The sequence below is a fragment of the Mobula hypostoma genome, chromosome 5, assembly GCF_963921235.1.
Source record: "Mobula hypostoma chromosome 5, sMobHyp1.1, whole genome shotgun sequence".
In the NCBI taxonomy this organism is placed as follows: domain Eukaryota; kingdom Metazoa; phylum Chordata; class Chondrichthyes; order Myliobatiformes; family Myliobatidae; genus Mobula; species Mobula hypostoma.
In genome coordinates, this window is record NC_086101.1 from 11,382,712 (window position 1) to 11,396,903 (window position 14,192).

At 44.9% G+C, this 14,192-nt stretch overlaps 2 protein-coding genes across 3 annotated transcripts in view; both read left to right on the plus strand.

The window, feature by feature from the left end:
* The window catches only part of LOC134346578 (butyrophilin subfamily 3 member A1-like), a 94,984-nt gene extending 90,415 nt beyond the window's left edge, over positions 1 to 4,569 (plus strand). The window contains exon 8 of one of the 2 annotated variants that reach the window (XM_063048008.1): positions 1,688 to 4,569. In XM_063048008.1, the coding sequence (XP_062904078.1) occupies positions 1,688 to 2,220 (533 nt within the window). In that variant the 3' untranslated portion in view covers positions 2,221 to 4,569. The remainder of the gene's footprint in view (positions 1 to 1,687) is intronic. The other variant, XM_063048007.1, reaches the window with a different exon arrangement.
* Positions 4,570 to 9,031: 4,462 nt separating this feature from the next.
* The window catches only part of LOC134346439 (uncharacterized), a 72,888-nt gene continuing 67,727 nt past the window's right edge, over positions 9,032 to 14,192 (plus strand). Inside the window, exons 1-5 of the mRNA XM_063047808.1 lie at positions 9,032 to 10,010; positions 10,090 to 10,185; positions 11,471 to 11,704; positions 13,035 to 13,057; positions 13,143 to 13,261. Coding sequence (XP_062903878.1) covers positions 9,603 to 10,010; positions 10,090 to 10,185; positions 11,471 to 11,704; positions 13,035 to 13,057; positions 13,143 to 13,261 — 880 coding nt within the window. The 5' untranslated portion in view covers positions 9,032 to 9,602. The remainder of the gene's footprint in view (positions 10,011 to 10,089; positions 10,186 to 11,470; positions 11,705 to 13,034; positions 13,058 to 13,142; positions 13,262 to 14,192) is intronic.

The window sequence follows — 14,192 nt, forward strand, 5'->3', positions numbered from 1 at the left end:
TACAGTTCGGGATTTTTGGTCTGGGCATATATTTGGTCTGTTGCTTTAATTTGACTAAAGCAGATTTACCTGTGAGTCTCGGAACAGAGGAGGATCGATCCAATACTGAATCAAACCAACAGTTAAAATCACCACCCAATATAAAGGAATATAAACTCACATCAGGCAATAAAGAGGAAAAAAACGATCAAAAAAGTCCACATCATTTGAGTTGGGAGCACAGAGGTTAGCCAGTTTCCCAGAGACAATAATAAAATGACCATTTGTATCCGATACTTTGGTGTGAAGCTCAAAGGGAACATTCTGATTAATAAGGATTGAAATCCCCCCTGGCTTTAGCCAGAAAAGCAGAATGGAAGTGCTATCCCACCCAGCTAGACATAAGGCGATAGTTATCAAAACTACGAATATGTGTTTCTTGCAAAAAAGCAATGTCAGCTTTGAGCTGCTTAAGATGTGAAAACACCTTCCTTCTTTTTACAGGATGGTTCAATCCCTTAACATTCCAGCTTATAAAATTCAACGGGCTAACCACTGTCATTTAAAACAACATCAAGGGTAGTAGGCATAAATAGGAACAAACATTCAAATAACAGCTCTGGGGCAAAAGTATAAGACAAGATAATCAGGACAAAATAAAAGTCCCGAGTAACAAAGAATAACTAAGGGTTGTATAAATAGTGTTGGCACTAGGGAATCCTCCTCCCTCCCTCTAATCCCAAAGCAAGAAATCTACCAAAGAACAGCAGGAAGCTCTTCAGAAAAAAACTACCCCTAAACCTAACTTTCAGTTTCTGAATATCTTCATAACCTCCATTTAATTAACAGTTCATTAAAAAAAGAGAACTTATGCACTGCGAATTAAAATTGTACATAAAGAAAAAAAGAACCAGTACCAAAGCGTATTAGTAATAATCCAGAGTACCATACCTGCAAAAAACAATCAAAAAGAATTCAGTAATTAAAAATTTAATTGAAAAAGAGAACAGGGAAATTCTAGGTAAACGGGGAAAGCCTAGGTAATTTCTGAGATGTACAGTTCTGGTTACCTTCCAAAAGGAAGGCTGTCATGAAACTGAGAAGGAATAAAACAGATTTACAGGGACATTACCAGGACTGGAGGGTTTGGTTTACAAGGAGAAGCTGGGACTTTCCCTGGAGCTGAGGAGGCTGCCAGAGGAAGTTTAAAGGAATAATGGATACATACATCCAAGTGGGACAAGCTCATTGAAGCAAGTTGGTCAGGATGAATGAATTCGGCCGAACAGCCTCCCTGACCTCCTCTTTAAATGCCTCCAGTTTTCACTCACCCCGTCCTCAATCCAGTTGTTGCTCCACCCCCTCCTCACACCAGTTTCCACTGGCTACGTCCTCTTTCTTTCTATTCTTGTTGCTGGCTTTCGGCCTCAAACATCGGCTGTCTATCTCCCTCCACACATGCTGCTTGACCCGCTGAGATCCTCCAGAGTTTTAGTGTGTTGGCCGGAAAAACTCGGCTCTCCATCCGGGTGGAAAAACCTCGGGAAGACGCTGGTTGTCGTGGTTTGATAAATCCCGCGAAGGATTTCTGTCGGCCACCCGACTGTGCCTGAGCCTCTTTCCCCGGTCCGGTCCGGTCCCGGGGCCGCGCTGCCCGAGTCTGCCCCCGATCCCCGGGGACTCTCTAATTCTCTGCTTCTCCCCCCAGTCTCTGTCACCCTGGATGTGGAAACGGCGAGTCCGCGGCTCCAGGTGTCTGAGGATCGGAAGAGTGTGAGACTGACCGGGACCCGGAGGAATCTCCCGGACACCGGGAAGAGGTTCACAGACCGGGCTTGTGTGCTGGGATCGGAGGGGTTCACATCGGGGAGACATTACTGGGAGGTGGAGGTGACGGGGAATCGGTATTGGAGTCTGGGAGTCGCCGCAGAGTCTGTGCAGAGGAAGAGATGGGTCAGACTGAGTCCAGGGACTGGCTTCTGGATCATCGAGCGGGATGATAACTGGATGTGGGTTCACACCTCTCTTGGATCCCGTCTCCCTGCCGGTCCCATCCCCGGGAGGGTGGGAGTTTATCTCAGTTACGAGTCCGGGACAGTTTCATTTTACAACGCGGAGACCAAGTTCCATCTCCACACTTACTCTGGGAATAAATTCACGGGGAAACTTTATCCTTTCTTGGAGACTTGGCGTGAAAACCACTGGCTGAGAATCTGCCCCGGTTTAGCCCCGGGTCTGTAAACGGGTCGGGTCCAGGACCGGCGTCAGGAGTAAGTCAGTGTAAATATAAATGTGCGGAGAGTGATATATAAACACGATGTGAGAATTATCGATCCATTCATTTTAAAATCCACCGGGACTGAGAGGGTAACTGGGACAAGTGGTGGTGGTGCTGACTGGAAGAGGTGAATCTTCGGGGACGGGACAGGGACCGGCGGCAACACGCAAAGTGTCAAAGAATCGGTACAGAAAGGTGGAAGGAAGGGGGAGTAAAAGCTGACAGCTGATCCGGATGAGGGAGGGGTGGAGTGTGGAAATGTGTCAGAAGCTGGGAGGGGAGAGGTGGTGGAGACAAAGATGATGGAATCTGGTCGGAGAGGAAAGTGGAGACTGGAATAAAGGGAGGGAGCTGGGGAGGGGAAGATGGAGAGGGAGGGAAAGAAAATGGCCACATGCTTCCTGTGGGATTATCATTGTGGAATTGGTTTCTTATTCCCTTAATCTTCCTGGTGACCTCTAGGATGTGATCTGTGAAGTAAATTCTGTTGTCCTGATTCATCTCGTACGTACGTGCAACATTCTTGTCCAATCTGGGCACACATGGTTTCTTTCTCGGATAAAACAAAGCCAAAGCGTTTTTGGATTTGCAATGGACTAGCACCAATTCTGCCGACAATTAAATGTTGCTTATTGGCTTGGATCGAGAGCATATGCAGTTTAATTTTCTAACTTTTCCAGTGCTGATGTTATGTTAATCAGTTCCTGTGCTGCTTTACCAGCTCCCGAGGCAAGTGTTACATTCTCCAGAGACAAGAGTCTCCTGGATGGGTACATGAAGCTTAGAAAAATAGAGGGCTGTGGGTAAGCCTCGGTAGTTCTAAAGTAAGGACATGTTTGGTGCAGCTTTGTGGGCCGAAGGGCCTGTATTCTGCTGTAGGAGGTTTTCTATGTTTCCATGTAACACCAAGTCCTTTTCACCCTGGGGTTATTGTCGTACAGAGGTATACACCATCCTCTGAAACACTGGTTGGTTCCAAATTTACATCCCCATCCCCAGTGACATTCTGGCCATCCGATAAGGGGATGAAGGGTCTATGTTTCTCAGTCCCGTCATCATTGTACCAGAAATACCCTCGGCTGAGGGCTCGGACCAATTAAAGTCACAGTTCATCTCTGTTTCAGTGAAGGACACATCCATTTCTACATGTGCCAGGACAGCCGTACACACCCAGCAGCCTGAGTGTTCGTGGCAGGGAAAGGACACGATCTAATCCGACTGTCGTGGTTAGAAACATAGAAAATAGGTGCAGGAGTAGGCCATTCGGCCCTTCGAGCCTGCACCGCCATTCAGTATGACCATGGCTGATCATCCAACTCAGAACCCTATACCAGCCTTCCCCCCCATACCCCCTGATCCCTTTAGCCACAAGGGCCATATCTAACTCCCTCTTAAATATAGCCAATGAACTGGCCTCAACTGTTTCCTGTGGCAGAGAATTCCACAGATTCACCACTCTCTGTGTGAAGAAGTTTTTCCTCATCTCGGTCCTAAAAGGCTTCCCCTTTATCCTCAAACTGTGACCCCTTGTTCTGGACCTCCCCAACATCGGGAACAATCTTCCCGCATCTAGCCTGTCCAATCCCTTTAGGATTTTATACATTTCAATAAGGTCCCCCCTCAATCTTCTAAATTCCAACGAGTATAAGACTAGTTGATCCAGTCTTTCATCATATGAAAGTCCTGCCATCCCGGAATCAATCTGGTGAACCTTCTTTGTACTCCCTCTATGGCAAGGATGTCTTTCCTCAGATTAGGGGACCAAAACTGCACACAATACTCCAGGTGTGGTCTCACCAAGGCCTTGTACAACTGCAGTAGTACCTCCCTGCTCCTGTACTCGAATCCTCTCACTATAAATGCCAGCATACCATTTGCCTTTTTCACCGCCTGCTGTACCTGCATGCCCACTTTCAATGACTGGTGTATAATGACACCCAGGTCTCGTTGCACCTCCCCTTTTCCTAATCGGCCACCATTCAGATAATAATCTGTTTTCCTGTTTTGCCACCAAAGTGGATAACCTCACATTTATCCACATTAAATTGCATCTGCCATGAATTTGCCCACTCACCTAACCTACCCAAGTCACCCTGCATCCTCCTCACAGCTATCATTGCCGCCCAGCTTCGTGTCATCGCAAACTTGGAGATGCTGCATTTAATTCCCTCATCTAAGTCATTAATATATATTGTAAACAACTGGGCTCCCAGCACTGAGCCTTGCGGGTACCCCACTAGTCACTGCCTGCCATTCTGAAAAGGTCCCGTTTATTCCCACTCTTTGCTTCCTGTCTGCCAACCAATTCTCTATCCACATCAATACCTTACCCCCAATACCGTGTGTTTTAAGTTTGCACACTAATCTCCTGTGTGGGACCTTGTCAAAAGCCTTTTGAAAATCCAAATATACCACATCCACTGGTTCTCCCCTATCCACTCTACTAGTTACATCCTCAAAAAATTCTATGAGATTCGTCAGACATGATTTTCCTTTCACAAATCCATGCTGATTTTGTTTGATGATTTCACCGCTTTCGAAATGTGCTGTTATCACATCTTTGATAACTGACTCTAGCATTTTCCCCACCACCAATGTCAGGCTAACCGGTCTATAATTCCCCGGTTTCTCTCTCCCTCCTTTTTTAAAAAGCCACTCCAATCCTCAGGAACTAGTCCAGAATCTAAAGAGTTTTGAAAACTTATCACTAATGCATCCACTATTTCTTAGGCTACTTCCATAAGCACTCTAGAATGCAGACCATCTGGCCCTGGGGATTTTTCTGCCTTTAATCCCTTCAATTTATCTAACACCACTTCCCTACTAACATGTATTTCCCTCAGTTCCTCCATCTCACTGGACACTCCATCCCCTGCTATTTCCAAAAGATTATTTATGTCCTCCTTAGTGAAGACAGAACCAAAGTAGTTATTCAATTTGTCTGCCATGTCCTTGTTCCCCATAATCAATTCACCTGTTTCTGTCTGTAGGGAACCTACGTTTGTCTTAACCAATCTTTTTCTTTTCACATATCTACAAAAGCTTTTACAATCAGTTTTTATGTTCCCTGCCAGTTTTCTCTCATAATCTCTTTTCCCTTTCCTAATTAAGCCCTTTGTCTTCCTCTGCTGGACTCTGAATTTCTCCCAGTCCTCAGGTGAGTCACTTTTTCTGGCTAATTTGTATGCTTCTTCTTTGGAATTGATACTATCCCTAATTTCCCTTGTCAGCCACAGGTGCACTACCTTCCTTGATTTATTCTTTTGCCAAACTGGGATGAACAATTGTTGTAGTTCATCCATGCGATCTTTAAATGCTTGCCATTGCATATCCACCGTCAACCCTTTGAGTGTCATTTGCCCGTCTATTTTAGCTAATTCACGTCTCATACCTTCAAAGTTACCCTTCTTTAAGTTCAGAACCTTTGTTTCTGAATTAACTATGTCACTCTCCATCTTAATGAAGAATTCCACCATATTATGGTCACTCTTACCCAAGGGGTCTCTCACGACAAGATTGCTAATTAACCCTTCCTCATTGCTCAATACCCAGTCTAGAATGGCCTGCTCTCTAGTTGGTTCCTCGATATGTTGGTTCAGAAAACCATCCCGCATACATTCCAAGAAATCCTCTTCCTCAGCACCTTTACCAATTTGGTTCACCCAATCTATATGTAGATTGAAGTCACCCATTATAACTGCTATTCCTTTATTGCACACATTTCTAATTTCCTGTTTAATACCATCCCCAACCTCACTACTACTGTTAGGTGGCCTGTACACAACTCCCACCAGCGTTTTCTGCCCCTTAGTGTTATGCAGCTCTACCCATATCGATTCCACATCCTCCTGGCTAATGCCCTTCCTTTCTATTGTGTTAATCTCCTCTCTAACCAGCAATGTTACCCCACCTCCTTTTCTTTCATGTCTATCCCTCCTGAATATTGAATATCCCTGAATGTTGAGCTCCCATCCATGGTCACCCTGGAGCCATGTCTCTGTGATCCCAACTATATTATATTGTCAGAAGCCCTTTGAGAACATTTTTAGATGGAGCTTCTGCTCACTACCTCCATGGCCATGATAACCTTAAGGAACTCCATCCTGGGACTTTGTGGGAAGAAATTTTTAGAGGCCCAACTGAGATATTTAGAAAACTGAACATAGAATAATGCAGCCCTTTATTGTCACCTGGTTCGGAAATGGCGCAAGTGTGGAGTGAGATAGATCAGACTTTAATGTGAACACTGTTAAAGAGAAAAGAAAGCAATAAACGTTGCCCAAACAAGAGGGAAAAAGAACAAAGCCCTTAAGTGGAGTCATTGGGATGCCACCATGACGGCGGTTTTTTTAGCAGGCTTTCTTATTTTTATGAAGCCGAGTTGCTAGCTTCACGCTCAACCCAGCACGGATGGAAAGCGGGTAAGGGAGCCGGCTGGATTCGAACTCGGGAGCCTTCACTCCAAAGTCCAGCACTGACACTACTACGCCACCAGCCAGCAGGCCAAACAAGTCTGTTTGGTAAAACTCTCAAGTGGAAATCGAAGCCTGCACTGCAGGTGAAAAGAACAACTAAATATTAAACAAATACCACTAGTCTTCTGAGTCAATTGACTTTGACAGTCCAATTTCTCAGGCAAGGCTGAATGCAAACAGGCAGTAAAGCGAAGCGTTGCTGTGATGTGTCCAAGCCTCCAGAAGCACTGTGACGGAATGAATGGAGTTAAATACTATCACAATGAAATAATAATTAGCTGACACATGCATATTCACAAGCTCAATTGCCGAATCTGCTGCGCTGCCGAATCCGTGCTTGTGGCAGCCCCCACCCCCCTCCTCTCTAGGCACAGCCCCTGAGGTGCCACAGACCTGTGTCCGCTGGGAGTCCCGGATGAGGGACTTGTCCAAGACGTCCTTCACTGATGCTGATAGACCAGTGCGATGGTGTGCACTGCCAAGATCGGAGACAAAAACTTCCATGTAGAGACAGAAACAAGAGCTTTTACAGAGGTAGCTCGACCAAGTGACACAGTGAGACGGATAATTCTGAAATTGAGGACCCTCCGATTGGAGCTAGTCAGGCATCTGCTTAACAATAAAACTAACAGAATCCCTGTGCCTATCAAAATAAACCTAACAAACTTAAACAGAAAGCACCAGGAAACTGCATTACAAAGAGCGAGCTGCTCGAGGAAAAACACACGGAACTCTTAAAACTTTAATAACTGTTGTTGATTAATTCCTCCCCAGTAACACCATTGTACATCTGTCTTGCACCTCTCCATCTTAATAACATCTTTCCTGTTGCAAGGTAACCAGAACTGTAAGCTATGCTCCAAATGTGCTCCCACCAACGTCTTGTACACATGTAACATGACATACCAGCTCCTACTCAGCATTCTGATCGGTGAAGGTGGGAACCCAACCATTCCCCCCCCCCCCATTCTGTAACGTAACACTCTCCAGGGGCCCACCAGTTACTGTGTAGGTCCTGCCCTGGCTTTTGTCCCAAATCATAACACCTCACATTCCTCTAAATTTAACTCAATCTGCCATTCCTTAGTTCCACTGGCTCAGTTGATCAAGGTACCATTGTCATCGAAGATCACCTCATCTCTGTCCACTGTACTGTTGAGTATCCATCAACGGAACTACAGAAGTTTGTGGATTAGAAAATTCACTGCACAATTCGTAATTAATCAAAGCTCACACTTTATTGTCTCTGAACAAACAACAATGTAACTATGTTGACTCCAGGCCAACAACTTAAACCATATATTCTACTCTTCCCTCTGTACAACTTGCCCAATTTATAACACCATAACAGGGGATCTCCATTGGCCAGACGATCGATCCTTCCTTCTCCCAGCCCCTGGCATGGGGGTTCTTCCTCGTGATGGTGATTCTCCTGAGTTATCGCTGTGACCGCATTTATATTCATTTCTCATCAATTCAAACGTAGCACTCCAGTGTCATTAACACTTTTTTGTTGGCTTTGGTCCAGGCCAGCATCCATTAATGGCCTCTTCCCAGCCAGTGACAATCGGTAATTCATGACCTTATGTGCTCAATGAGCAACGAGTTTGATTCATGCAAAACAGCTTCTGACTCCAACAGTCAAAAACCTTCATGTTATAACCAACCAAAGAACGTCTCACAAATGACTTCTTATTCGGAAATGATCTCTGGTCCAGCAGATTACGTGAAGCATCATTGTAACTTCTATAAAACACTGATCAAGTCAAGCAGCTAACACACAAAATTGAGGACATAAAACAGTTCCACAAAATGGCAGCCTCCATCTCCAAGCACGTGACAGGAATAAAAAGAATAGATCTGTCTGCTTTCACTGTCCTTGACCCATTCAAGTTCAACGCTTTCTTACAGAATTAAAATCCGCCATGGCCAACCTCTATACCACCAATTTTAGTGTCACCCATAAACTTACTAACCCTGTCTCCAACTGTCAATACCTCCAGTTGAACAAAGTATTTTTGAGTGTTTCCTTTAGCTGTCATTCTGTGTTTTTGTATTGCCATGGGCTCTTGATTGTTTTCATGCCCCATGTGCCCCTGTCCCCGTCCCTGCTCTACTACAGCCCCTGTATCACTGATTACTCTGCCCCTCACCTGTTTCCCATTATTACCTGTATTGCTGCCACCTGTGTCTCATTGTGCTCTACCTATCATCTGCCTTTCTGTTTGTTGCTCAGTGTATTTTACTCCTTTTTAATGCACCCGTGTTTTGCCAGATTGTGCCAGTAAGTTCTCCTGAGCCTTTCCAACATTTAGCTTTTCCTAAACTCTGTCTTTCTGATTATTGACCCTGCCGCTTGTTGACCCTGATTTTGCTTGTTTATCTTGATTGTTCTGGTTTTTGACGCTGCCTGTTTCCTGATTCTAAACGTGGAGAAAATTGGAAAATCTGAGATGTAAAAGGACTTGGGAGTCCTTGTACAGCACACCCTAAAGGTTAACTTGCAAGTAGAGTCGGCGTTGAAGAAGGCAAATGCAACTAGCATTCATTTCAAGAAGTCTGGAATATAAGAGGCTTTATGTGATGCTAAGGCGCTGGTGAGGCCTCAAATTGAGTATTTTGAACACCTTTGGGCTCCTTATTTGCGAAAAGATGTGCTGAAGGGTTCAGAGGAGGTTCTCGGGGATGATTCCGAGAACGAAAGGCTTGTCATATAAGGAGCTTTTGATAGCTCTGTGCCATTGAATATTTGCGGCAACATAACTTTCATTTCTTGAGACTGCAGCGCATCTAGTGGACAATCACGGTACTACAGAGGTTCAGCAGTTGAGTGTAAAAACATTTTGAACCAGGAAGTGCTGGGAATTAACATGGCTTCGAGGCTGGACGAGTGTTTAACCGAGGAGGTAATTTGCCACGTCTGCCTGGATTTCTTCACCGATCCGGTTACACTGGAGTGTGGACACAACTTCTGCCGCTCCTGTATCACACGCTTTTGGGAAAGGGAGGAGAGAAACTCCTGTCCGGAATGCAAAGTGCAGTTTGCAGACCGGACCCTCCGGTCCAGTCGACTTTTAGCAAGACTGGCTGAGAAAGCTCGAAAACTGCACCTGAAGCCGAGAGAGAATGAAAGTAAACTTCACTGCGAGGAACATGAAGAAGAAATGAAGCTGTTTTGTGAAACGGACAAGAAACTGATCTGCGTGATTTGTGCAGTTGCGCAGGAACACAGAGAGCACCGCTTCCTGTCGATTAGAGAAGCTGTTGAAACCTGCAAGGTAAATATTAACCGATTTCAATCAGCTGTTTATCTTATTGTGACTGCATTGTCTAATTCCTTTCCTCTCTGGTTCTCAGGACCAAGTTAAATCTTCTATAGAAACCCTCACAAAAAGGAAATCAGACTTTCTGGAAATGGAGCAGCAACAGATACGGAAGATTTCCGGAGTTCGGGTGAGGCCTGCCTGTGCGCAATTTCTGATCTTGTTTAGTTTTCGTTTCCTCTGCTGATGGCAGCACCGTATCGCAGCAGGTAGTGCTACTTTTTCATAGATTCAGTGACCTGGATTCGACCCTGATCTCTGCTGCTGCCTAGGTGTAGTCGCGCCTTCTCCCTAACGGCATAGACGGGTTTCACGCCAATCACAGAGACTCTGGCTGAACAGGTAGGATGCATGAGGACTTGGACAGATTAAGAGTATGGGCAAGAAAGCGGCAAATGAAATACAATGTTGGAAATGCATGGTCATGCACTTTGGCAGTAGAAATAAACGTGCAGACTATTTTCTAAATGGGGAGAAAATCCAAAAATCTAAGGTGCAAACGGATCTGGGAGTACTTGTGCAGAACATCCTAAAGGTTAACTTGCAGGTTGAGTCGGTGGTGAGGAAGGCAAATGCAATGTTAGCATTGATTTCAAGAGGTCGAGAATACAAGAGCAAGGATGTGAGCTGAGGCTTTATAAGGTACTGGTGAGTATTGTGAAGAGTTTTGGGCCCCTCATCTTAGAAAGTATGTGCTGACATTGGAGAGGATTGAGAGGAGGTTCACAAGGATGATTCCTGGAGTGAAAGGGTTATATGAGGAGCGTTTGATGGTTCTGGGTCTACTCGCTGGAATTCATAAGGATGAGGAGGCGATCTCATTGAACCCTTTCTAATGTTGAAAGGCCTAGACAGAGCAGATGTGGAAAGGATGTTTCCCATAGTGGGAGAGTCTAGGACAAGAGGGCACAGCCTCAGGATAGAGGGGTGCACTTTCAAAACAGATGCAGAGAAATTTCTTCAGCCAGAGGGTGCTGAATTTGGAGAATTTGTTGCCACATCAGCTGTGGAGGCCAGGTGGTTGGGTGTGTTTAAGGCAGAGATTGACAGGTTCTTGATTGGACATGGCATCAAAAGTTATGTGGAGAAGGCCGGGATCTGGGGTTGAGGGGGTGATAGAAAAAAAGGAATTGCCATGATTGAATGGCGGAGCAGACTCGATGGGCCAGATGGCCTAATTCTGCTCCTATGTCTTATAGTCTTGTGGTCTTATAGAATTGCTAATTGATCACGATGATGCGGGTGGTCTGGGAATTGGCTGGGAGTTAATGAGTGTGTGATGGAGAAGATACTTCTTGGACTGAGGGACTGGTGGGATTGCTCTGAAAGTCGGCATAATTTTTAAGGACTAAATGATCAATTTCAGTGTCGTGGTGCAGTCACATAATATCTTAACCATCACGGTCATTTGACAGGAACAGTCTCGTCACCTGCAGTCCCACATCACAGCCCAGTTTGTTGAACTACACCAGATTCTCACTGAGAAAAAGCAGCACTTCCTCAGAGATCTCAGGGAAGAAGAGGAGAGGATTTTAAATCCTATGGAAAAAAATCTTCGAGCGATTCAAGAGAATTTAAATTGTATTCGGGAGGAAATTTCAACATTACAGGAACGGATGGATCTAACAGACAGTGTGAGGTTCCTCAAGGTGAGAGACAATATTACAAGCACAAGAGATTCGGCAGATGCTGGTGTTGGAGAAACACAAACAATGCTGGAGGAACTCAGCTGATCAAGCAGCGTCTGTGTGGTCGACTTGCTGGCAGTGACCCTTCAGCAGGGCTGGAGAAGGAGGCAGAGGCCAGAATAAGATGGTGGAGGAGGGAGAGAAGTACAAGCTGGCAGGTGATAGGTGAAACCAGGTGAGGAGGAAGGTGGGTGGGTGGGAAGGGGGATGAATTAACCTGGAGATGATAGGTGGAAAAGCCATCTAACAGGAGTATGAAAGAAAGGGAGGATGAGGGCCACTAGAGGGAGGTGAGGTAAAGAGAAGGGGTGAGAGGGGAAACAGAACAGGCAATGGCAAAGGCGAGATGGGGAGGAGCAGAAATTATGAAAGTCAGAGAAATTGATGGTGCTGAGTTCCTCCAGCATTTTGTATATGTTGCTTTGGATTTCCAGCATCTGCAGAATTTCTTGGCTACACAAATTGATGTCAGGCTATAAAGCTGGAGGCTGCCCAGAAAGAATGAGGTGCTCTTCCTCCAACTTGAGTGTGGTCTCATTGTAGCAGTTGAGTAGGCTGTTTACTGACATGTCAGAATGGGACTGGGAAGTCCTATTGAAATATGCAGCCACGGGGTATCTTGGGGTTTTTTGCAACAGATGGAATGAAGTGCTTGACAAAGAGTTCTCCCAGTCTATGTAGAAGCTGCACCAGGAGCACCCAATACCAATGGATGACCCTGATAGACTAACAGGGATGGTGATGTGCTGGATATGGAGGCAGTACTGCTATATAGTAGGTAGAGACAAGGGGAACAGTGAACAGTGAACCATATTCCTTCGTGTGTTTCTCCGGCTTCCCCATTTGGTCTCTGCTGCCAGTTTCAACCACACTTGTGGCAGAGTTTTGCTTTCTCTTTCCTGAACTTATTGCATGATCTATTGAAGCCTGCCTTACATTTTATCTTTGGCTGAAGGCATTGACATACATTCTTTATCTTCTCTCACCCTTTAATCTATGCATAATGTTAAATATCTGTCTGATCACCTTAATGTCTTACTAGGGTGAGAATGGATGACCTGTCCCATCTTTCCTGTAAGTATCATCCCCTATGTTATAAATTTCTCAAGCTTTCTTTGTACTATGTCTGGTGGCCCTACGTCATTTCCACAATGACCTTTATAAAATCTGTGTGCCAGCAGGGGTGAGTTTGGAAAAGGGAATATTGAGTGTCATGCAATAATTGGCACAAAATTCCTGTTGTAGGGTGTCCAGTCTCAATTAATTCAAATTTATGTTTTATTTATTTTAGGAAGAAGATCATCAGAAGAGCAGGTAGGACATCTCAACAAAATTCGTTCATAAAATAATTCAAAATTGGCTGATGCTCCGTTTATAACCAGTTGTTTAACATTTGCAGTGTTGGCGATGAAGCCCAAATGTTGTCAGTGACAGATGGTACCCTGACAATGGAGAAATTCGATCATCTCTTCTCACTAAAAACATTGTTGAAAGAAACTTATGTTGCCATTAAGCAAGGTAAAACTTGTACCGTTTCCTTTGTCCTTGCACCGTTAAATAATAATTAGAAGAAAAAATGACTTGCCATAACATTTGGGGGGCGGTGGGATTGACCTCCTTGGCCCAAGTTTAGGTCTCAGGAGAAGCATGGACATCCTGACTAATCTGGTAAAGATTCTGGCACCAAACCCCTGCATCCTGAACCTATTCACACTGAGCAAACACAAAATAAAAGTCTGAATTCCACTTTAGAACATTGGAAATTAAAATTAATTTAAAGAAAACAGGAAATAAAACCTGGAATTGTCACGGACCTGGCAAGGCAGGAAACCTGTCCCACTCACCCTGTCTGACGTGGCCATGACTGCAGACTCTGGTTGACTCGGGTCTGCACCCTGCTGCCCCTGGGAGACTCGCCGTTGTTATCAATTCAGCACAGAGAAGCATTGAGGGACTGAGACTAGAATGTGGAACAGCATTGACCTTGGCCCAGGATTGGATCTCGGGGAAGCTACACAGACTAACCGATTGTACGTATATATATATATACACACACACACACCACCCTGCAACCCTACAACCCCCAAGTCTGTAACCATTCTATCTCACACCCAACCATTCAACTCCACTTTCCTGCCATATTCGATGCACCCCTCCCTCTGTGTCACCAATCATTCCAGAAAATAAAATAGCGACAGGAGTAGGTCATCTGGACCATCAAGTCTGCTCCCTTTCAATATGGTCACAGCTTCTCCACCTCAGAAATCTCCTGTGCCAGATTACTCCTAATTCTCTAACATTAAAGAAAATTATCTCTCTCCTTCCAATTTCTCCAGTAACTGCTCACATCAGTCCCGTCCATCGTCAATTTGATCCCATAGGAAAAGTTCTATATATTGCGCACGACCACTTTATCTCCACCCGCAATCTTTCAATCCTCCTCTCTTCT